The sequence below is a fragment of the Abramis brama genome (assembly GCF_963993115.1).
Source record: "Abramis brama genome assembly, chromosome: 16".
Taxonomy (NCBI): Eukaryota; Metazoa; Chordata; class Actinopteri; order Cypriniformes; family Leuciscidae; genus Abramis; species Abramis brama.
The window spans coordinates 34,135,612-34,160,170 of NC_139978.1; the positions used below are offsets into that span (position 1 = coordinate 34,135,612).

The 24,559-nt window shown below is 36.6% G+C and overlaps 1 protein-coding gene across 1 annotated transcript; it reads left to right on the top strand.

Moving 5' to 3' along the window:
* Positions 1–24,543, top strand: LOC311098427 (clustered mitochondria protein homolog). Its single transcript, XM_084138626.1, has 26 exons — positions 1–210; positions 3,495–3,604; positions 3,780–3,951; positions 5,231–5,362; positions 5,491–5,645; positions 5,744–5,898; positions 7,845–7,967; positions 8,043–8,175; positions 8,889–8,981; positions 10,378–11,075; positions 11,777–11,850; positions 11,960–12,064; positions 12,693–12,793; positions 13,810–13,962; positions 14,046–14,108; positions 14,675–14,910; positions 14,997–15,081; positions 16,084–16,237; positions 16,309–16,448; positions 19,502–19,582; positions 19,675–19,800; positions 19,894–20,003; positions 20,871–20,964; positions 21,063–21,188; positions 23,186–23,259; positions 23,881–24,543. The coding sequence occupies exons 1-26, from the start codon at positions 165–167 to the stop codon at positions 24,353–24,355; spliced, it is 4,014 nt and encodes a 1,337-aa protein (XP_083994752.1). The 5' UTR covers positions 1–164; the 3' UTR covers positions 24,356–24,543.
* The last annotated feature ends 16 nt before the right edge of the window (positions 24,544–24,559 follow it).

Genomic DNA, 24,559 nt, shown 5'->3' on the forward strand with positions numbered 1-24,559 from the left:
GCCAGCACTGGTGGAGGAGGGAGTGGCCGCTCGAGAGAAGCAGAAACTAAAAAGACGTGTTGTTGAGTCAGTCATTACCTGACAGCTCTCCAAACACACCGCACAGACCCGACGAGAAGAGAAAACCAGCAGCTACCGAGAGAAACAGAACCAGAGGAGGAGAAATGAGGGACGCAGTGAAGAAAGGAAACGGAGAGAAGAAAACTATGGGTAAGAGTTGCCTTGTTCTGATTCAGTCCTGCCTCCTCCCTCTGAACTTCTTCCTGATGTTTCCTTCATTGTCCTGGCGCTTTGGATCATGCATTCTTTTGCTCCTTCTGCGGTTTGTCCGAAATGACTCGTGCATGCAGTTAGAAAAATTACATAATGCATTAAAACGACTTGTTGAAAACACTGATTAAATGTATGGTTCTGCACTTTAGAATGAAACTTTCTCTCGCTGCAAAACAAACAGAACCTTCACTCTTGACCTCCTGATATATGCGTCCTCCTACTTTTCATGCCTTCTGTCATTCTTTCACTCACTGACACACGTGTTAAAGCTAAAGAGGCTCATCTGTGAGATTCCTCATGGCTTCGGGTCAGATCTCACACACACATACACACATTCCTGTCTTTCATCGCGAGCGCGTTTCTCTCGGGGCAAATGCATGAACGCGTCACTCTCGAGGCAACTTGCTTGGTGAGGGAGAGAGGGAGGGGTGATGTGGTTTTATTTCTTTATCATAACTTTTTGTGCTTCTTTACCCAACTATTCATGTGATAATCAACACTCGTGTCCTTGTATCCCCCTAAACCTTTCAAATCATTCCTTGGTGTAGTGGGTGAGATCTGGGGTTGCAACTGAAAGGCTGTAGGTTTGAATCCTGCATGGGTGGATCTTATTTTTTAGTTTAAACAGTAAAAAAAAGTTTTAGCCTACTACACATGTTAAATCTTTTTTTTCTCAAGAAAAGGAAGCCTATTTTTAGAACCATTAAGATTTTTGCCATTTTAACACTATTTTCATGACAATTGTAAATGTGGTAACAGATTTTTAATATATTTTTATATATGTTATATATTTTATTTTTCCACATTACAGTAATAATTGAATGATTGTTTTAATGAAAATTATTAATTTAGGATTTATTTTAAGTATAAATTTGTGTGTGTAATATATATATATATAATTTCCATTTTTTGTGCTGTCAAAGCAATACATTTTTTGATTATAATATATGTGAGTGTCTCTCTCTCTCTCTCTCTCTCTCTCTCTCTCTCTCTCTCTCTCTCTCTCTCTCTCTCTCTCTCTCTCTCTCTATATATATATATATATATATATATATATATATATAGACACTCACATTATGTAAACACAAACTTTTGTTAGATGTGATTAATCGGGATTACTCAATTTGACAGCCCTAGTATATGTATTGTATAATAGTATGGTCAGAATGAGATATTTTGGGCCTTAGAAAATCAAGCCTATTTTAGGGACCATTACATTTCATTAGCATTTTTTGGTAGCTCAAACACTAATTAAATTATCTAAAATGTTTGATATAAAAAAGGATGGTGCAGAACTTTATAACGGATGTTCCAGTTCTGCAGAAATCATCAGATCTTCCATACGCTTGATCAAAATGCTCCACCTCAGGTTATTCCAGGTTAACTCTCTAACAATCTGCTAAATGACTAGTTACTAGAAACTAATTATCTTAAAATTGAGTGACAGGTCCGTACAGACTTTGTGCTGAATCGTCATTCATAAAATTTCACGCATGACCCAACCATACTGTGTTTGATAATTACATATTTTTGATTAATGGAAAAAGTGCACACCCAGTTCCATTTAACACATTTCACTATGTGATTAAATGCATTCCTTCATAACCACAAATCAAATGTTGGTTTACAAAAGGTTAAGCTTTATATTTACCTTGACCTTTAAAGTACACATGACCTATAGCTTGAACAATAGTGTTTGTGCTGTAGAAGAGCGATGATGCATCTCATCCTGAAAGCCGCCGTGACACGATCAAGCTGTTTGATGTTTGTAAGAGTGAGTTTCCAGAGCTCAGATAAAGTGTGTATTAGTACTAGTAATAGCCACTCATCCAGTGCTTGTTATCTGCTCTCACTAGCCAGGGGGAAATTTGGAAGATGTCTGGACAAGCTCATGTCGTATCAAGCCGAGTCTTGCTGTTATTAGAGAACTTTGACTTGCCTACAAATCCAACAAGAGAAACTCAAAGCTTTGACTCTTTGAATGGATGTCAGATGGAGAAATCTGTGGGGTTTTATATGATTTCAATCACGTGCATCTGGCCCTTTAAAAGTACTTTACTGTAACACATCAGATAATGCTGTGGTAATCTGATATACTCTACCAGTCAAAGTTATCTGTCTATCTGTCTATCTATCTTGTCTGTCTATCTATCTATCTATCTGTCTATCTGTCTGTCTATCTGTCTGTCTATCTGTCTGTCTATCTGTCTGTCTATCTGTCTGTCTATCTGTCTGTCTATCTGTCTGTCTATTTATTTATTTATCAGTATAAATGACTAAACTAGTTTTTATATTGACATTTAATTTTTCTTACCTTATTGGCTTTTTCTTTTCAGTTTGTTTACTCAAAAATGGAACGATAATTAAATCAAGAATATAAAAAATGAAGAAGATAAAAACGGAAGATGAAAAATAAAAACAGAAACACATCTTGAAAATTTTATGTTTAAAAACCAAAAACAATTTAGCTTCCCAAATAATTACATCTTGTTTTAAGGATGTTTTGATATTTTTACAGGAAGATGCAATAAATTAAAAACAATCTTTTTAATTTAATTTAATTTAATTTTGAATATTTATGTCCACACTCCACAAGCACTGCATACAACGGTATAAAATGATAACTTGATGAAATGATTAAATAAACTTGTAATGAATGTATGTATATGATACACCAAGGTACTTTAAATAATAAACAGGTGAAACTAGGAAAATTAGAATATCGTGCAAAAGTTATAATTTTGATGATTATGGCTTACAGCTTTATGAAAACCCCAAATTCAAAATATCAGAAAATTAGAATATTACATGAAATCAATTAAAAAAAAAAAAATTTAAATACAGAAATGGCGGCCCTCTGAAAAGTATAATCATGCATTTGTATATAGTTAGATATACTAAATATATTAGTTTCACCTTTTAATTTGAATTACTGAACTTTTGCACGATATATATTCAAATTTTTCAAGTTTCACCTGTAGTGGTGTTATTATGGTACAAAGAAAACACTGTACTGCCATGTCTAAAAAACATGGTAGTGCCATGGAGCTATTGAGTCAGTGGACTCTAGGATGGAAAACCTTTATTGTTCTTTCTTCAGTTTCTTTCGTGGCATTTGAACAGATTTCCTAACTCTCTTAGTCTTATGTAACTCTTGTTTTGGCTTGAAGCACATTTTTGAGCTCAAAGTGAAGAATGCTTTACCCCCCTTCACTCTGCAGATGTCTCATGTTCAGAGAACGGGAGAAAAGCGACTGGAAGCAAAAAAGTTGATGACGGGTCATTTCCTGTGAAGGTTCAGGGTGCAGGTGTCGAGTCCTTCGAGCTGCAGGTGAGCGCTAGTCAAATATACATCCGTGAGTAAAGTGAGTTTTGGGGTGTAACCTCAAATTTAGCAGTCTAGCTTGTATTGATCAGCAATGCAAATCTTTTCAAATATGTCAACAGAACATCAAAGCATGCAAAGCACATGCTTAAAAGTTGGATAAAGTTTGTTTTCTCTGCAGGTTCATGGATTCTGGCTGGTCCAGGATGCCATCATGACTGTACTGGGCAGAGAGGAGGTGGCACCTCGCACATCTATCGCTCTGGCCCTTTCAGGTGTGACCCTTGACCCCATGACTGAGCTCCAGGGCGTCAAGGGCTTCAAAGCTGGAGTCACTCTCCGTTTAGTGGAAGGTAAACTGAAAGATCTTCCATGTGGAGTGTTTACTTTTGTTCACTTCTAATAGACTTGCATATATTATACATGGATATAAGGACACTTATAAGGTCCTTGTAAGGTTTCCACAGTCACAGAAAACCTGGGAATATCAGGGAATGTTAATGTGTTTTTCTGGCCTGAAAAGGTAATTGTGGAGATTCAAGGATTTCAATTGTAAATCTACATTTTTTTGTAGTTATAAAACATTTCATTGGCTAGATATTGCTCAAGTTTACAGGAAAACCTGTTCACAAGCCTTAAACTTGTGTGAATCATTTATTTGAGTAAGTTTGAATGAATCAGTTGAACCTGGTCACAAACTCATTTTGAATCTTTCTGCATTTTTATATATCTGGTAACAGTGTTATTTTAGAATTATTTATATACTATTATGGGATTTATTAATATTTTGTTTTAATATTAATTAATTTATTTAATATTTAATATATATATATGTGTGTATATATGTGTGTATATATATATATATATATATATATATATATATATATGTGTGTGTATATATATATATATATATGTGTGTGTGTATATATATATATATATATATATATATGTGTGTATATATATATATATATATATATGTGTATATATGTATATATTTATAATAATAATACCGGTAGTTATAGTAACATAGTAATATTTATATTTTTGTTCATTTCAACTTTATTTCAATTAGCGAAAAACAGTTAGTTAACAATAACAACACTGATCCAGTATCTAGCTTATCCAGTGATCATAAACCTCATGAAAATTCATTGGTCAGAAACTGTGGCAGTCATGTGGTTTATTGCTGGTCTAACAATCCAGTTTGAACACCTGTGAGACCAGCTGGAAACTGGTTTATTGTCCAAGGTTGTCTAATCTAGGCAGGTTGTGCTGGTCAGCCATCTTGCACCAGCTAGAAACCCGCTACCATGATCCAATTTAAGCTGCTTTCAGCGAGAATTTCCACAGGGATCATTGGGTTTCTTTTCTATACAGGTTTTGCAACTTCTTGATTTTATTGCAAACCCTTTTTATGACAAACTAATGAAACCTTTCTCAGAGCCAAGTGAGTCATATGGCACTCAATATGAGTAATGTGGGAAAGTAGATGATTGAATAGATTATGTTATTGCTCATTGTAAATAATCATGGTCTTACAAGATGAGACGCATTGAAATTCAGCTGATCAATGGAGCTGGAGAAAAGGCCTGATTTTGGGATCATAAAGTGAGTTTTGTGTGCATGTTATAGAGCCGTACTCCCCGCGGTCGGCACAGGCTCACCTGGCGCGTGTGCAAGAGATGCTGAAAGCTACCGGGCCCCAAGATGCCTTGATGGAGGGCCGATCACCCACTGTATTGAACACACTCACCCAAACGCCTGGTAAGAAATAGATAAAGTACGTAAAAACGCTTGTATTCAGTACTGCCTCTAAATAATTTAAAATGCATTCATTATTTTTATGCCCATGGCAGTGAGACTCTCTAATTGTGTGTTTATGTGTGTATTAGAAGCCCCTCCTACTCTGCACTCATCAAAGAACAGACGAGCCAATAGTAAGACAGAACAGCCGGCTGAAGCCCCGCCCCCTCCTGCCTACATTCACCCTGGAGTTTCAGATCTCCCTCCTCTGACGACCCTGCTGCCCATCAACACGCATAGCGAAGTACGACAAATAACACAATACAAATAAACCTTTAGGCATTTGACTTTGTTTTTTTTTATGACTCTCACAATAAACGCAACTAACTGATTCTCTTACAGGCTCCCAGTTACCTGCTCGACCTGTCACTCAGCTGTTGGAACCCTCCCCCTGGCTTCCGGAAACTGCAGGGCGACTTCCTGTACATCAGTGTCCACACTCTGGAGGGCAAGCAGTGTGACATCACTTCCTGCCCACGTGGGTTTTACCTGAACAGGTAAGACTCTGTGTTATTATGACAATGTTTGTAGTTGAATGCTACCATACTATTAAAATTATTTGCATTTGAATAGGAAGAAAAATCCATGATTTTTAACAACTGTTTCTTGATCTCACATGTCCCATGGCATGAAAATTTCACTTTATAAAGTTTCATGCGGAGCATGGCAGTTGCTCAGTGTTTGGATGTACAAATGAACACAAAAGTATTTTTTTTAGTTCCTTCATCCGAGCCTCTGAAGAACCAGTGGGTTATGTGAATTTCTGATGTGTAATTGTTCAAGTTCAGACAGATAATCTTTCTCTCAAAGTCGTTCAATACTGTTTATGCATCATCAGTAAATCAAGCCAGTGACTAAACGATCAACTTCACATCGTTTCTCTTAGTAGGATGAAAATAATCTTACTTAAACTGTGATGAAAGCGATCAAAGAACAATCCCTGTCCAATCGCCCAAGCTGTCAATCACACACCGCGAGTTTATCTGGACACTTGCCAAAACTCGTTATGAAATCAATCACGCTGTTTACGCTGCACAACGAAGCTCTTACTGTACTTACCTCATGTTTGCATTGGTGAAATCATTAGTGAGAGTGCAGAAACTGCGTTGCAATGATAAGATCTTCATTCACGCGATCAACAGGCTGTCATCTGCTTGATGCTCATCACTGCAATCTTTTATGTGACGGGAATAGGTCTAAATACTTTAAAAACTTCTCACGATTCGTTAATCTCGATAGCTGTAATAGTTAAAATGTATAATAGCTGTAATAGTAAAGGCTTTCGAGAGAGTTCCACATGTAATGCTAGCTATTTCATATCCAAGCATGTCATCCAATCACAGCAGTGGGCGTTTACACTGAAGTCTCACAGCAGCCAATCACAGCAGTGGGCGTTTACACTGAAGTCTCACAGCAGCCAATCACAGCAGTGGGCGTTTACACTGAAGTCTCATACAGACACGCCCCTTCAAACAGAGCATTCAAATCAGAGGCTAAAATCAGGCTAGGAAAAATTCCTTTTATTTCTAAATTATGACCATTTTTGATCTAAAAAACGTACTAACATTATAAGGGCACCCCAGGAAACACAAAATAATAAAATAATCCATGCCATGGGACCTTTAAGTTACATTCTAGACAAAACTAGAATAAAAAAGCAAAATAACAGGAATAACATTTATTTTCGAAAACTGCAATGTAATGTAAAGGTCATGTGATACAAATGTAGTATACTACTGTAAAAAATGTTAATCATTGCATATTGTTTCGAATATGATTTCTAAAATATACAGTAGTAGACACCACACAATATAAACTATATTTTGCATAAAAAAAATAAAGGCTATTTTAATGTCATTCATATTTTTTCAAAAATGACATTTTCATTACTGTAATAGAATAAAGGTATATATATTTTGATATATTTCATTTATGCTGATTAATAATAATATTGTGTGTTTTTTTTTTACTTTAATTGCAGTTATTTTTATACATATATTTACTGTACTGCTGGTTTGAGAATGTAATTAAATTATTGGAATTACAAAAAACCTCAAAAATAAAGATAAAAGTATACTTTATATAGTTATACATGTAGTTGCTGCATAGACTACAATAACAAAACGCATCTCAAAAATATCAAACATTACCACACAGACACACATAGAATAGAATAGAATAGAATAGAATAGAATAGAATAGAATAGAATAGAATAGAATAGAATAGAATAGAATAATGCCTGGATGCATTACAGTAATGAGAATTTTTGTGGGAAAATGTAATATCATGAAAATGTTACAATACGAAAAATCGAAATGTCTCCATGTTCTCATGAGATTCATCCAGTGTTGGAAAAAAATTACATCATAATTGTTTGTGACATATTAGATACACAGAATGAAGGAGAGTTTTCTAAAAACCAAGCCCGTATTTTTGTTTCAGGTCGACCCTCGATGTGTTTGACCCCCGTCCTGCTCAGTCTACTCCAGTGTGCCACTGTCTGACCGACCTGCTGTCCCACATCAGCCCGCAGTTCAAACACAACCTCGGCACGCTGCGGCACAGGTGACCCTCACACACTCGTCTCACAACACTCATCTGTTCTTCAGTGCGGTTCTCTGAGCATCTCTGTTCATACAGGCCCTCTCTGCCGGCTGAAGAGATGCTGCCCACTCCGTACCGCACACACAGCTGGCTCGGCGTCTCCTCGCTTCACTCACACAGATCCAGCTTCAGCTGCCGGCTGGGTCTGGACCAGGACCTCAACGCGCAGGTACACACACACCTGTCCCACACGCATCTTTCAGTGCACAGTTAGAAAACTCTATTTTGACATGACTGTGTGGCAAACATTATTGCAATAAAGCAGAAAAAAAAACTGTAGTAATGAAATTTTATATAAAATGTAATACTATTTAATGTTGATATGAATTATTATCAATCAATTTAAAAATAATAAATTATTAATTTTATTATATTCTATTAACATACATTAACATCAGCATTTTTACTGTTTTAGATGGAAATCAATCACCAAGCTTAAAAGTAAAACTGTAATGCATTACTGTAGTGAGAATTATTTGGGGAAAATGTGCTTAATTGTCATGAAAATAATGTCACAATGCAAAAAATAAAATAAAAAGGGTGTTAAAATAGGTTTCAAATTATTAATGCAAATTATTATTATTATTATTTTGAATTTGTAGTGAAGTATTGGAGGGAGTGTTTTCATGGGATTTGCAATGAAATTAAAATAATATAAAATTTAATATTATTTAATACTAATTATTATAAAAAATAATATAAAAAATAAATAAAATAAAAATAAGTTATATTAACATGTAGAAACAATATAAAGACATGTGCAATTATTTTGCTATAATTTGCAATTGTTCTGTTTTGGATAGGGAAGCATGGGATACTTATCCTCCTGCCTGTGTGTGTGTGTGTATGTGTCATGTTCACGTGTTCTTCTGTGGGTTTTAGGCCACTGACTGGAATAAGGAACTTCAAGCAGCCAGAGATCTTCCTCAGAGAAGCCTGGAGGAGAGACTTCAGAGGGACCGAGCGTTACTGCAGGTCTGAGCGCACTTATCTAACTTATGTAGACTATTCTGTCCTCAAATCATAATTAAATAAACACAAACTAAACAGACCACATAACATAAAACATCCTAACAATACTGTGTAACTTAACTACTGTAGATTTGACAGTAGCTCAGCGACTGTTCTCAGTGTTTCCCAGCAAGCATCTTCATCGCTGTTTGTCTGTCACACTATATTGAACATGATTAAAAATCAAAAGTCCAGTTCCTTTTAGCGAATCAGTTTGTTCGGATGGATCAGTTCAGAAAACTGATTTAACAATTCATCACTGAATATTTTTTAAATATATATATATATAAAAAAATTATGTCAGGGTTGGGTGAAGGGATGAAGCGAGGACTCGTGCAGAGGCTTTTATTTGAATAAAACCGAAAACAAACAAAAACTACCCCGAGAGGGAATGAGGTAACAGTCAACGGGTAACATATGACAACGATCTGGACTGGACAAACACAAGGAGAATAAATAGGGAGCAAACAAGTCAGGCAACGAGGGAGGACAGGTGGGGCTGAACCAATAGTCAGGTAACAAGATGGACGGGTTTAGACAATAGACAGGAGAGCACATGGAACAAGCAAACACATGACAAGCCATGTGTTCACAACAAACATGACAAAAAGCACAAGCACATGGCCAGCAAACTTAAACACAAGCCATGTGCTCAAACAAAACAACAGCTAATGAGAACTCATAAGCCTTGTAACATGCCAACATGAAAGCACACAGCTAGTGTAAAACACAGGCAAGCGTGCAACACAGCACAAGACAAAACATAACATGAAAGCATGCGTCCGATGTAAACACAAGAACGCAACAACACACCCGGACAGAAGAGCATACGGCCCGAGCGAACTCACACAACAAGACAGAGCGCACGAGAACGAGCAAATTCACATTCCGCGCGCTCACGACAAATACAAACACTCTGAGCATGAATGTCCGAATCCCGACACAGAACCGAAACCAAACTAGACCGAAGTGCCGGGATCCAAACACCACGCTCCGCACTGACCGCACACAAAACACCTCGCATGGACTGAAGAGCTCCATGCTCACACAAACACAAGACAATAAGGAGTGTCAGGGCTCTGTCACAATCACAAAACCAAGAGTAAACTAGACCGGAGTGACAGAACCCTGACATTTTGTTTAATATTTATTTTCTTTTACTTTATTTCATTTAATTTCATTAGTTTTCATTGCATTCCATAACATTGCATTGCATTTTATTTCATTGCAGTACATTTCATTGAAAACCATAGTTTCCAAGTAGCTTTTACATTTTATTTCGTTGCATTTAATTGCATTGCATTTAAAACCATATTTTCCAAGTAGCTTTTACATAACTTCTCATTATTCGTTCTGGCAGGTGAACAGCGCTTTTGTGTGGGCTGTTGCTCAGGCAGCAGAGAAGGTGATCGATGGTTTCGTCGACCCAGTCAATGGTTCTCCCGAGGACCCAGCGTTCCTATGCGGCGGGGTGTTCATGAGTGTGCCGACACACAGAGAGGACTGGCTGACAGGAGAACGCGGTCCCAGAGCCGCTCAGCGTCTCGAGCTGCGATGTGTTCAGGCTTACAGCGACCTGGACGGAGACCTCCAGAACCTGCACACCATCCCAACCGCGGTGGCCGACTACCGAGGCGTTCGACTGTCCGCGCAGGGCCTGGCCCCTGGTCTTCAGGGCCCCGAGCAGGCCGAGATTCCCAATGGCCTTTTATACGGCTTCAGCGCAGGGCCACTGGAAAATCCATCCAGACGGAAACTCCTAGAGCTGCTGGCTCAGTCGGCAAAGGCTCTTTCTCTGCAAAGACATGCGGTTCTGGGGCAGACCGGGCATCAGTTGCCCCTGTTCACCACTGTAGATGCTCAGGGGATTCTGGGGGCCGATGGTCGATATTACCTGCTGGATGTGTATCGTACTATGCCTGCTGATGCCAACTTCCAAGTGGAAGACGGAGAAGAAGGAACAGAAACCGAACCCAAGGAGGGCAGTTTTCCCAGACGTTACCCTCACGTTCTGTGTCGCTTACGGCCGGAGTTAGTGAAGGCGTTCATTCAACACAAGTGAGTTTTGACGGGTTACCAAGTCCTTCCATTGGTCAAGCTAACAGATAGCCACGCCCCAAATTCATGCCATTGGTTGAGCCTGCTGATATTTATATGGCCAAGAAGATGATGGCCAAAATGCATATAAATATCAGTTGTCGCTCTACATTTCCCAATAATATTTAAATGCTTATTTTTTGATCAATCTCTGTAGTTTGATCATATACATATAATACAATGCAATATTCCCTAAAAAGCCTGATGGTTCATATTTGATACTCACATTTTAACATGATTTTTCTAAAATATGATGTATGGATAATCAAGTAAACTTAGGTTGCTTCAATCCAGCAAGTGTTCATCTTGAAATATTATTATTATCAATATAAAAATTATTCTTACATTTACCTTATGAAAAAATTAGTATTTTACAGCAAAAAGGCAATACATCAGTTTTCTTGCATAATGCATCATATTATGATCAATGATGCATGAATCAAACACTCCCACAATGCCAGTTTTCCACACACACACACACACACACACACACACACACACACACACACACACAAGTTGGCATGTTAAGCTAGGATAGGAGAAAGATTTTAAACATCCTTTAACTGACACACTTCACATTTAAATGTACAAATGTACAAGGAGATTTTAGGTTTGTTTATTTGTGCACATCCTTACGAACACATTTTGTCTTTGCATTACAGATATTCTCAGTTCACGCAGCGAGTGAAGGCTCACATGAGGGAGAACGGAGGACTGGAAGACAGTATGCAATCTGGTGAGAACGAAAAGAAGTGTTGATTTTCTGTCATGGGATGTTGGAATAGGTGTCTGATATAAATCTGTTTTAGGGGAATGATTGTATGTGTTTATTTGTGTGTTGTCAGGTGACTCTCCAAACAGAGACGCAGTAAGAACAGCTTGCAAAGATGTCGGATCTGTCAGTGACATCATCTTTGAGATGCGTTTCAACCCTAATATCTTCTCCCCAGGTCAGGAAAAGCTCAAATCCATTAATATGCACCAAAACAAACTTCACAAAAACTCTGTTCCAAACCCCAGTGTGTTTCATTGCTATATACTATCTATTTAGGCAGTATCCAATGAAATGGAGCCTAATAAGAGATTAGTTTTAAGTTCTCATGTGAAGCACAAGGGAGACTCATCATGTCTCTATGCTGATGACATCAAACGCATATAATATTGGGTGAAATATATAATAAATTGGTCTTTAATAGGATTTTTTAACCATTTTATGCTTTCGAGAATTTACATCATGTGTAGGATACATAAGATGCTGCCATAGAATTAGGCTAAAACATCTCTTAAAAGCCAACATAATAATAATATAACCTTAACATCAAATAATAAATATAATTAAAAAAAACATAATATTAATGCTTTGACATCAGATCTCAAACATTAACTGAGACACATCATGGTAAGAAAATGATTTTAAAATCCATAATGTTGGCAGCTTTACTAGGTTTTGGAACAGAGCTAATATCGTCATATTTGTCTTGTCCAGAAATCATCTGTCTTTACATCTAAACATAATAACTTATGTAACTAGAGCTTAAGTTAGAGACCTTGAATATTGTTTTCTCTCTCTCCGGGTAGGAGTGGAGTTTCCCAGCTCAGAGAGTGATGCCGTGGAGCTACAGAAGAGATTACTGAAGGAAGCAGCATCTTTCGTCATTAATGACCAAATACCAGCATTCGTGAGTGTATTTTGTGCTTTTATACACTAAAAACCTTACTGAACCCAATCTTTTAAACAGTAAAGAATACTTTTATTCATCACAGATGCATTAAATTTATCAAAAGTAAAGACGTTTATAATGTTACAAAGGATTTCTAATTCAAATAAATGCTGTTCTTTTGAACTTTCTATTCATCAAAGAATCCTGAACAAAAATGTATCACGGTTTCCACAAAAATATTAAAGGGATGGTTCGGAGTAAAATCTACCTAGGGTCCTTTGCACCATGACCTCGAGCCAAACACCCCCCCCCAGAAGCCTTTTTTTCCCCTTGGTCGAACATTATTAAAGTTAGAGCTTATTTAGAGATATCAGCCGGATGGCTTAGTGCAGGCGCTAATGGATCCAAGGTTGTATCTCGTAAATTACTCCACTAATAATGCCCAGAATGACACCAAACTTCTACAGTAGTACAAATAGGTTCTGTACTCATAAAACGAGGCATTGGAAAGTTTGTAAGTACATCAGGAGTTTATTTAAATAACACTTGCCTGATGGCTAATGCTACCGCTAACCCGGACGTCGAGGTCACTTCAGTGGTTTGGGAAAAGCACGTAAAAGTCCTGGCAGAAAGCGATGCATAGGGATGTAGTGTAACGACGCCCAGTTCCAGGAATGCACTAATATTTTGTTGGTAGTACCAGTTTGCAACAATTATTAGTTAACACTAAGTTGTCAACACTTCAACATTGATAATAAGAAATGTTTCTTGATTTCTGAAGGATCATGTGACACTGAAGACTGAAGACAAATTCTGCTTTGATCACAGGAATAAATTACATTTTCAAATATATTCACATAAAAAAAGTTATTTTAAACTGTAATAATATTTCACAATATTACAGGTTTTACTGAGCAGAAGAGACTTCTTTCAAAAACATTAAAAAATCTTAGCGACCCCAAACTTTTCAACAGAAATGTATGTGTATATGTGTGAGAGAAACGGTGCACTGAAGGATCAGCATGTACTTTCAGTTGAACGACTGCATTCATGGCTCTGACATACCGATGGATGGTGCTACTTTACGACAAGCCCTCCATCAGAAAGGCATAAACCTCCGCTATCTAGGTCACCTGATCTTGTCCATCAGCCAATCAGATCTCAAACATCAACTGAGACACATCACGGTAAGAAAATGATTTTAAATCCATTATACTGGGGTAGATTTTAAATGTGAACTGTCCTAATCCTATCTTATCATCTCTCTCAGAGGTTGGCGTTTGCAGAGATTGTAGTGCGTTGTGCACAACGGTTCTTCAGTGGCTACATTCAGGTATTTCATTTTACTTATTCAAGTCAAATTTATATATACAGGTGAAACTCGAAAAATTAGAATATCGTGCAAAAGTTCATTTATTTCAGTAATTCAACTTAACAGGTGAAACTAATATATTATATAGAAAATTATATGATATTTTGATGATTGTGGCTTGCAGCTTATGAACATTTTCAAAATTTCTGAGATTTTGAATTTGGGGTTTTCATAAGCTGTAAGCCATAATCATCAAAATTATAACAAATAAAGGCTTGAAATATCTCACTTTGCATGTAATGAGTCTATATAATATATTAGCTTCACCTTTTAAGTTGAATTACTGAAATAAATTAACTTTTGCATGATTTTCAAATTTTCATGCCTTATAGTCGCATTTAGCAGATTAGAGCTGGGCAATAATATAGTTACATTTTGCTATGATAAAAGCAATCAAGCAGTTATTCATCAAGCATATATCGCCCCATGCAACTATTCTGTATGTATGCGGATGAAGTTATATATCCAATTTTATATACAGACAATCTATTAAATAAGTAACAAATTGTGTCTGTTGTGCTGTACAGGGAGTGGAGACGTCTAACCTGTCAGCAGCAGCGAGTCATTTCCTCTGCTGCTTATTGGTGCCTCACTTCAGTTCAGCATCAAATGGGGAGGAGTCTAAGAAGCGCTCGAGGAGGCGTGGCCGTGGAGGGGGAGGGGCTTCTGACAGCACGCCGTGGACCTCACTCAGCGGGAATGAACTGTGGAGTCACATCTGTCAAGATGCTCAAGAAACATACAGACTTAAAGAAGGACTAGGGTGAGCGAAGAACATTCGCACTTCTCCAAATGTTTAACCCTTTCGTGTGTAGTGTACTGACTTCATGAAGTCTCATTTTTTTGCAGGTCAAATGTGGACCATCTAGTAGAGCAGTACGGGCTCCAGAAGATGTCCTTGTTGAGAGAGATGTGCTTGAAGACTGGTATTCAGGTACTGCGTTGAACCAAGCAATGGCTAAATTTGAAAGAACACAATAATATTTCTGCAATATGTTTGGTAGATAAGGTTTGTCATGATTGCGTAATTAATATATGTATATAAAAAATTATTAGGGTATGCTTGGCTAACAGGTTAATCTCTTAGGTTTAACTAATTAGAAACACAAATAAAAGACATATCTAATTTGTAGCTTCTGTTATCTTGTGAAAATTTGGCAAAAAAGGAACAATTGATGTACACTAGTTTCAATTTTTTTTATATTTTTTTTTATTGCCAAGCCAGCATCACAAAATAATATACATGAACAAAGAACAAATGCAAATGTACATTCTTATTTTAGTACATATAACTAGGAACATATAGCATAAATTATAAAATAAATAAATAAATAATATTTTTATAATAATATAATAAAATATATATATATATTTTTTTTTACAACATTTATTTAAAAAGCAGCTCAGGTTCTACCTTTCAAAAGTATGGACTAGAGTCAGTAAGATTTTATTTTAAAAGAAATTAATACTTTTATTCAGTAGATGCATTAAATTGATCAAACGTCACAGTAAAGACATTTATAATCTTACAAAAGATTCAATTTCAAATAAATGCTGTTCTACTGAACTTTCTATTCATCAAAGAATCCTGAAAAAATGTATCATGGTTTCCTCAAAAATATGAAGTTTTTAAGATCGATAATAATAAGAATGTTACTCATCATATTAGAATGATTTCTGAAGGATCATGTGACACTAAACACTGGAGTAATGATGCTAGACATTCTGCTTTGATCACAGGAATAAATGACATATTACAATATATTCAAATAGAAAACAGTTATTTTAAATTGTAATAATATTTCACAATATTACAAAATATTTTTGATCAAATAAGTGCAGCCTTAGTGAGCGAGAGAGGTCGATCTTGATTGATAGCTTGTAGGGTGTCTCATATGTCATAGAAAAACCCTTTCTGTTTGTGAATGTCCCGCAGCTCCGCCTCAGAGAATACATCCTCGACAACCGTAACAAAGCGGCCATCTCTCCGGACGATGTGCTCAACATTCTGCCCATCATCAAGCACATAACCACGTCAACCACCGACGCCACACACATGTTCAAGGTGGCTCAGAACAGTCTTCAGAAAGGTATTTACGAACCAACGGTCAGTAATTGAGTCGTGTGTGAACAGCCTCGCTTGACCGTGTTCTCCTCGTAGGGTTACTGGAGCAGGCGTACGAGCAGCTGAAAGAGGCGGCGTATCTCTTCAGTCGCGTGTGTGATGACCTTCACCCTGAAGCCTGCCAGTGTCTTAGTCTGCTGGCAAAAGTGGCCTATGTACAGGGCCATCCTGCTGAGGTGTGTTTGTGTGTACTATCTACAGTGTGTCTTGCTGCCCCTTGGCTTAATAGATTGCTTTTTGTATAATAGGACCTTTTAGGTGATTGCAAATTAAGGCGCAACTTGCTCATATTCAAGTAAGCATTAGAGTTAAAGGATTAGTTCACCTCAAAATGAAAATTTCCTGATAATTTACTCACCCCAATGCCATCCAAGATGTCCATGTCTTTCTTTCTTCAGTGGAAAAGAAATTAAGTTTTTTGAGGAAAACATTTCAGGATTTTTCTACACACAAAGGACTTCAATGGCAACCAGAATGGTGAAGTTCAAATCAATGCCGTTTCAAAGGGCTCTGAAGTGCTTCAAAGGGCTCTGCAAGATTATCTAGCGAAACGATCGGTCATTTTCTAAAAATAAAATAAAAATTTACGTACTTTTTAACCACAATTGTTCGTCTTGTGCTGGTCTGCGACACGCCACGCATTGCGTCATCACGTTGGAAAGGTCACGCGTCACGTCATCTTTGTTATTTGTTATTTGTCTGTGTACTCCGGTTCAAAAAGGTAGGGAAGGGCGGAAAATTCGATCTCATTTTCTATTCCAACTTCAAAATCATCCGACATCTTTGTTTTAATTTATTATTATTTTCTTCTTTTTTTTCGTGACCTTTCCAACGTGATGACGTAATACGTGGCGCGTCGCAGACCAGCACAAGATGAACAATTGTGGTTAAAAAGTATATACATTTGTATTTTTTTTAGAAAATGACCGATCGTTTCTCTAGATAAGACCCTTATTTCTCGACTGGGATCGTGCAGAGCCCTTTGAAGCACTTCAGAGCCCTTTGAAGCACTTCAGAGCCCTTTGAAACGGCATTGATTTGAACTTCAACATTCTGGTTGCCATTGAAGTCCATTGTGTGTAGAAAAATCCTGAACTGTTTTCCTCAAAATACTTAATTTATTTTCCACTGAAGAAAGAAAGACATGGACATCTTGGATAGCATTGGGGTGAGTAAATTATCAGGAAATTTTCATTTTGAGGTGAACTAATCTTTTAACCCAGCAAATATTTTGTGACTACAGTGCTTATTTCTTGTTAAAGGCACACTGTGAAGGAATTGTTTTTGTCAAACAGCGACCCCTAGAGTCGCTATGGAATACTTGCACTGTCGTAAATACCCCCCACCTCCCACCCTGTACACCGGTACCTGCATCGGGCATGGAATAGGCACAGATAGACTCCGAAGACATGATTATTGCAATTTATCATAATAGTTTGCAAATTGTACTCGTTTACACTATTTACAACCTCTACGTTAGGCTTATTTATGTCCTGATAATTATGTGAGATATTGAAAACTGTTCTCATGATAATAACAAGAATCAACGTCAACAGCGTCGTCTGATATCCCTCAAGACTACGTGATGAATACACCTCACAACACCTGAGGTCAGCTGGCAAACTAGGCAATAAAACATAACACAAAAAACACGTAAGAGAAACGAGAGAAACGTTTTTTTAGCAAGTCTGTTAACAGCTCTGATAATCGAAAGCTAGCTAGACATATGTGGAAATTATTGGACTGGTCTAATTATCAGCAATAAATGAATGAACAGCATATAAAAAAAACATACTACAAGCAAGCGCAACAACATACAACATAGAATGCAAACAAGTTTACAAATAAGAGATTTATTTACTGGCCACTTCATGCGTTTTCTCAGATCGGATAGCTATCTGATTTATCAAAACAATTCCATTTACACCTGGTCACATAAATGTGTTTTTGCGAAACGGATTTAAATCCGATCTTCAATTCCCACGCTATATGCAGATTTAATGGAGTGCACGTCACCGAAAGCAACAGATATGAGCTGCATTTTATTGATAATCAGCTAAAATTTCAAAATCAAAGACCGCAATAAGAGAGAGCAGTAACAGCCCTGGTAAGATCATTTCATTTCTTTACTTTTAATGATGATGATTGTGTGTTAAGCGTCTGCGACTTACTTTCACTTTGATTTGCGATAGTTTGCACGTTCTCTTGATGACTATGCTCAGTTGCTCATCTGCGGTGATGTGTGTTCCAGTAGCGTCGTCATATCTGGCTATAACATATAGCCTATAACACGCTCTCACACGTTTTTATTTTTAGCATTTTTGAGAGGAGTACAATTTACATGTGGTTTCAACAACCAGATGCATTTACACATGTCCAGTTTCATCTGGAATGCGGCCCAGACCTCCTCCTGAAGTGGTTTGAGCGATCGGATTCAAATCCGTCTTGAATGCGTTTCGGAGGGCATTTACACCTGGTCTTTTCACGATCAGATAGCTATCCCATCTGAGAAAACGCATGAAGTGGCCAGGTGTAAACAGCCCCATGACAAAAACATACGCACGAAAGCCGAAAACAAACGCTGGTTGGCCTCTCACGTCCAAATTTGACGAAGTGGTGGGGGAAGTGACGTATGCCGTAAAGCAGTCGAATTTTGTAGTTCTCTTTGTGCTCGGGTTACTACCCAAACCCCGAAGTTACGCAGTGCCAGTAAAAGCGATACAGACCCCGTCAGGCTATGGCAGACGTGTCATTCAACCTATTGTAAGTCGATGTACCATCACAAGGGTCTTGGAAATATATTATGAAGGTTGAAAAGTTTCACAGTGTGCCTTTAAAAATAATATAAAAAAAAATAATAATTTAAACACCGCAAAAACACTCTTGTTTTATAAAACATTCATCAAAATCGAGTTTAAATCTGGCAAAGTGAACTGAATTCAAAGGAAAAACAAGATTATTTTTCTGACCCAACTGGCAGATATATTTTTTCTTGTTTTAAGCAAAAACTTAATTTTGATACACAAACAGATCATGATGCATTTCGTTCTATCATGAGACCGTGAGAATCAATTACAATTCATTTGGCTCAAGGCATTTTTGCATTTATTTTTTTTTACATTTTTGGGGGAATTATTCAATTAAAATGTCGAAAACACCTGAAACTGCCACTGCTTTCTGATCTCGTAGCATTTCTCACCTTGTTCCATGTGTGTCTTGTCCCCTGCAGGCTCGTAGCGTGCAGCTGAGGGTCGTGGTCATCAGCGAAAGGGTTCTTGGCTTCGATCATCCCAACACCATTCAGCAATACGTAAGTCACGTTCTCACAAAACCAAAACAGACCTACTTTTTAAAATGCATGGAGATCATAATCATCTAATGCAAGTATTTATTTTGTTCCAGGTGTTGTTGTCAGTGTATCTGTTCGCTGGAGGCGAAACCGCCCTGGCTCAGCGATGCCTGTATCGTGCCAAAGTTCTTCTGTTGACGGTTCACGGAGGAGATCATCCTTACGCTGCAGTCATAGATGTAAACGTCATCAAGCATAATCAAGTCATCACAGATCCCAGATAAAAGTATTGGTTTGAATGATGATGTTTATCTTTTTTTTTTCTCCCTCAGGCTTCTCTGGGATTGGCTCTTCAGAGAGAACAATCATTACAGTATCTACAGAGCGCACTGAAACTCAACAGCTCCTTCAGAGGAGACACTGACCTGACAACAGCTCTGATGTAAGACCAAATGCTTTACACTAGTCGTGTAGTAATCATGCAATGAACTGTTCAGATAACACAAGCTCTAAGGCTCCGTTCAAAACCCTAGTGAGCTGCCTATATAGGGTTCCTTATTTTGGTCAAAATAAATGCCACATATGATCACATATATCCTTCATGCATGAGGCAGTCCCACAATGCATTAGATTGAGCACAGTGAAAAAAATCATCCTAAATGGATGGAGTTAAAGGAATTGTCAATTTTGAAAATAATATGTCATTCAATACTGAAAAGCATTTATAGAAAATAGTAGATTTTGCTTTGTGACATTGTTTTCATGACATTTAATTCTAAAATCACAATGCATCCAGATGTTTTGATTTTGCTCATTAGACTCCAATAATTAAAGGATTTTGTATTAAAAAAAATTATATATATATATATATATATATATATATATATATATATAACTGCAGATTGTATATAACAAGACAGGGAATAACCAACATTGTAAGACACTTCCATTAAACACACAGTTTGAATTTGAGAAGGAATAAATGTAATAAACAATAATGAAAGAAAAAAACACAAGAAACAAGGGTGAAGTCAAACAGGTAGCCTATATAGACAAAGTAAATGAATAAGTCATAAATAAAGTATTTTGTATTTAAGTAAGCATTAGACATATCAGACAATTATATATATAAACAACAGCAATTATGAAACAATTAAGAGCTTTTCAGTTGACCTGATTTATGAGGTTTTTGATTCACTGAGGCGGCTCATTAAGGATTGGATCAGAGAGCTCAAGTAATCAAACTCATTTAAAGTTCTAGTTATGTTACCTGTTTAAAGTTGCTAGAGGATATTGTATTGTTCGGCAGGCACCATCTGCTGGCTCAGAGACTGTGTGTGGCTGGCGACTACAGAGGAGGCATGAATCATGAAAAGGAAGCTTACAGCATCTTCCAGAACAAGGTCAGATTTCGTGTTTGTGAGTTGAGTTTTTACCTTTGAAAATGTGATGGTGTTCTGAGTGTGTGTGTGTGTGTGTGTGTGTGTGTGTGGTGCAACAGTGTGGTGAAGACCATCCTCAAACCAAATGCAGCTCTGACTTCCTGAGGAACATTACCCAGCAGGCTGTGCGTGTAGAGCGGTCGATTCGTCAGGGAGGCGCGGAGCTTTCTGAAACACTGCCTGAGGTGATTTTTTTAATTTAACATTTAATTTAATATTCAGCAATAATATTGATCTGCCTGCATTGACACTATTATACAAGAACTGAACTGGACGATATAATCACGGTTTACTCCGGAGCGTACGTACGTACGTACATACATACATACATACATACATACATACAGGTCAAAAGTTTGGAAACATTACAATTTTTTTATATTTTTGAAAGAAGTCTCTAATGCTTATCAAGGCTGCGTTTATTTGATCAAAAATACAGAAAAAAAAACAGTAATATTGTGAAATATTATTACAACTTAAAATAATAGTTTTTTAATAATAACAAGGTGAGAAATGCTACGAGATCAGAAAGCAGTGGCAGTTTCAGGTGTTTTCGACATTTTAATTGAATAATTCCCCCAAAAATGTAAAAAAAAAAAATGCAAAAATGCCTTGAGCCAAATGAATTGTAATTGATTCTCACGGTCTCATGATAGAACGAAATGCATCATGATCTGTTTGTGTATCAAAATTAAGTTTTTGCTTAAAACAAGAAAAAATATATCTGCCAGTTGGGTCAGAAAAATAATCTTGTTTTTCCTTTGAATTCAGTTCACTTTGCCAGATTTAAACTCGATTTTGATGAATGTTTTATAAAACAAGAGTGTTTTTGCGGTGTTTAAATTATTATTTTTTTTTATATTATTTTTAAAGGCACACTGTGAAACTTTTCAACCTTCATAATATATTTCCAAGACCCTTGTGATGGTACATCGACTTACAATAGGTTGAATGACACGTCTGCCATAGCCTGACGGGGTCTGTATCGCTTTTACTGGCACTGCGTAACTTCGGGGTTTGGGTAGTAACCCGAGCACAAAGAGAACTACAAAATTCGACTGCTTTACGGCATACGTCACTTCCCCCACCACTTCGTCAAATTTGGACGTGAGAGGCCAACCAGCGTTTGTTTTCGGCTTTCGTGCGTATGTTTTTGTATATAATTAAAAAAATAATTTATTCCTGTGATGCAAAGCTGAATTTTCAGCATCATTACTCCAGTCTTCAGTGTCACATGTGACATCCAGTCTATCACATGATCCTTTAGAAATCATTCTAATATTCTGATTTATTATGAGTGCTGGAAACAGTTCTGCTGCCTAATATATTTGATGAATAAAAGGTGCATTTATTCAAAATAAAAAAATATTTTCTAATAATATAAATCTTCTTTACTATCACTTTTTATCAATTTAACACATCCTTGCTGAATAAAAGTATTGATTTATTTCAAAAAAAGAAAGAAAAAAAATGACTGACCAGTAGTGTATATTGTTGTTACAAAAGATTTCTATTTTTAAAACATTTGCTTCTTTTTTTTTCTTCTTTTTTTTACTTTGTATTCATCAAAGTATCCTAAAAAAGTATCACAGGTTATGAAAAAATATTAAGCAGCAGAACTGTTTCCAACTTTGGTAATGAATCATCATATTAGAATGATTTCTAAAGGATCATGTGATAGACTGGAGTAATGATCCTGAAAATTCAGCTTTGCATTACAGAAATAAATGATAATTTAAAGTATAATAAATTGAAAACCAATTATTTTAAATTGTAATAATATATCACTATATTACTTTTTTTCTGTATTTTTGATCAAATAAATGCAGGCTTGATGAGCAGAAGAAAATATATATATAAATATATAAATGAACTAAATTAATTAAATTAATAACTTTTTTAAAGCAAAAAATGAAACATCACTGAACTTACTTAAGCTGGACTGTGACGCTATTTTCTTCTGGAAACTAACTTTTTTATTTTGTTATCTTCTATTATTTTATTTTCCTGTTATCTCTGTAAAGCTGCTTTGAAACAATCTGTATTGTAAAAAGCGCTATATAAATAAATGTGACTTGACTTGACTTGAGGTAAGCTTAGCTTGAAACCGCTGTCTAATAGAGCTGACACGTGAAGACTTGCATTAGTTTTGTTAAGCATGAGCTGTGTTTCTCTTCTGCAGGGTTTGGTTCCCTCTCAGGACATAACACTGGAGCAGCTTGCTCTGGTCAACGGCATACTGAAGACTTCATACAGGTGAAGAGACCTTAGGATCGCACAACTTAGTTGAAATTCACAAAAACAAACCCTAGTGACCCAAACCCTTAGCAGTATTTGTTTTTCTGTCTTTAATTGATACGTTTTAAAATTCAAACAGGTGCATTAATGACAACTGAGAATAATGAGATGTCCAAAGAAACTGAAAAGCAAAACATTAATCGCATCTAATATAAAAGTTTGTTTATATACGTGTGTGTGTGTGTATGTGTATGTACATGCATATTATATAAACACATTTTAGTTAGATGTGATTAATAGTTTTGACATTATTAAACGTATTATTCTCAGTTTTAAAAAGCATCAATTAAAGACAGAAAAATGAATACTACAATCATGTTTAATATTAATATTTATTTCTGCTTTACATAATGTGTTATCATAAAAATGATGTGAATAAAAATAAAACCCCTGCTCATTGGTAGTGGGGGTTATTACTATCATTCCTTATAATTAACTTTTGAAAGAGGCAAAACAAAAAAATAAGGGGTGTAAAAATTAGTAAATGATGCTCATTCAATTTCCAAATAATTTTTTGGTTCTTATTCTGAATATGATGCACTTTTAGTTAATGGATTGCTTTTATTGTCATTGCTCAAGCACGAAAATGATGGAGTTCAAAGAAAAACTGAAAGAGAGAAAAGCAGCGGAAGAGGCTGAAAAGACGAAACTGGAGAACTCAGAATCGACCAATGAGAACAAAGCTTCAGAACTACCAACCAATAGCGGAGAGGTTACTGAGGAGGCCACATCCAATGGGGAACAGAAGCAAGCGGCCACAGATGGAAATGCAGAAGGCCAAACAGAAGCTTCTGAGAAACCAGACCACTCAAAGATGAATGGCCAGATCGAGTCCCACCTGCATAACGGAGATTGTGCTTCAAAGATGAAATGTGAGGAGGAGGAACACCAATCAAACATCACAAATGGTGTCCTGACTGAGAGCCAATCAAAATCAAGTAATATTATGACATCAGTCAGTGAAGCACAGTCAGAATCAGCAGTGGTAAACGGTAAAGAGTGTGTTGTGACCGAAGGTTCAGGTCATTTGGAGAAACAGGCTGAGACAGAGTGAGACATTACTGCAGCTCAGACGTTCAGTGACATATGATGAGATCGATCTCAGTGTTTGACACGACTGTACAACAGTCTCAATTAATAAACCATAAAAGAAGTGTGGGGACAAGTTGATGCCCAAAGACAGTCTGTCTTGAAGTTATTAAAATGTTTGACTAAATAAAGTTTCATTTTTGTGTGTGAACATTTTATGCATCGAGCT

Coding starts and splice junctions, on each gene's coding strand:
- LOC311098427 (XM_084138626.1), top strand. CDS start 165: ATGAGGGACGCAGTGAAGAAAGGAAACGGAGAGAAGAAAACTATGG. Junction 5,899..7,844: donor CGTGGGTTTTACCTGAACAG/GTAAGACTCTGT, acceptor TTTTTGTTTCAG/GTCGACCCTCGATGTGTTTG. Junction 11,851..11,959: donor GGAAGACAGTATGCAATCTG/GTGAGAACGAAA, acceptor GTGTGTTGTCAG/GTGACTCTCCAAACAGAGAC.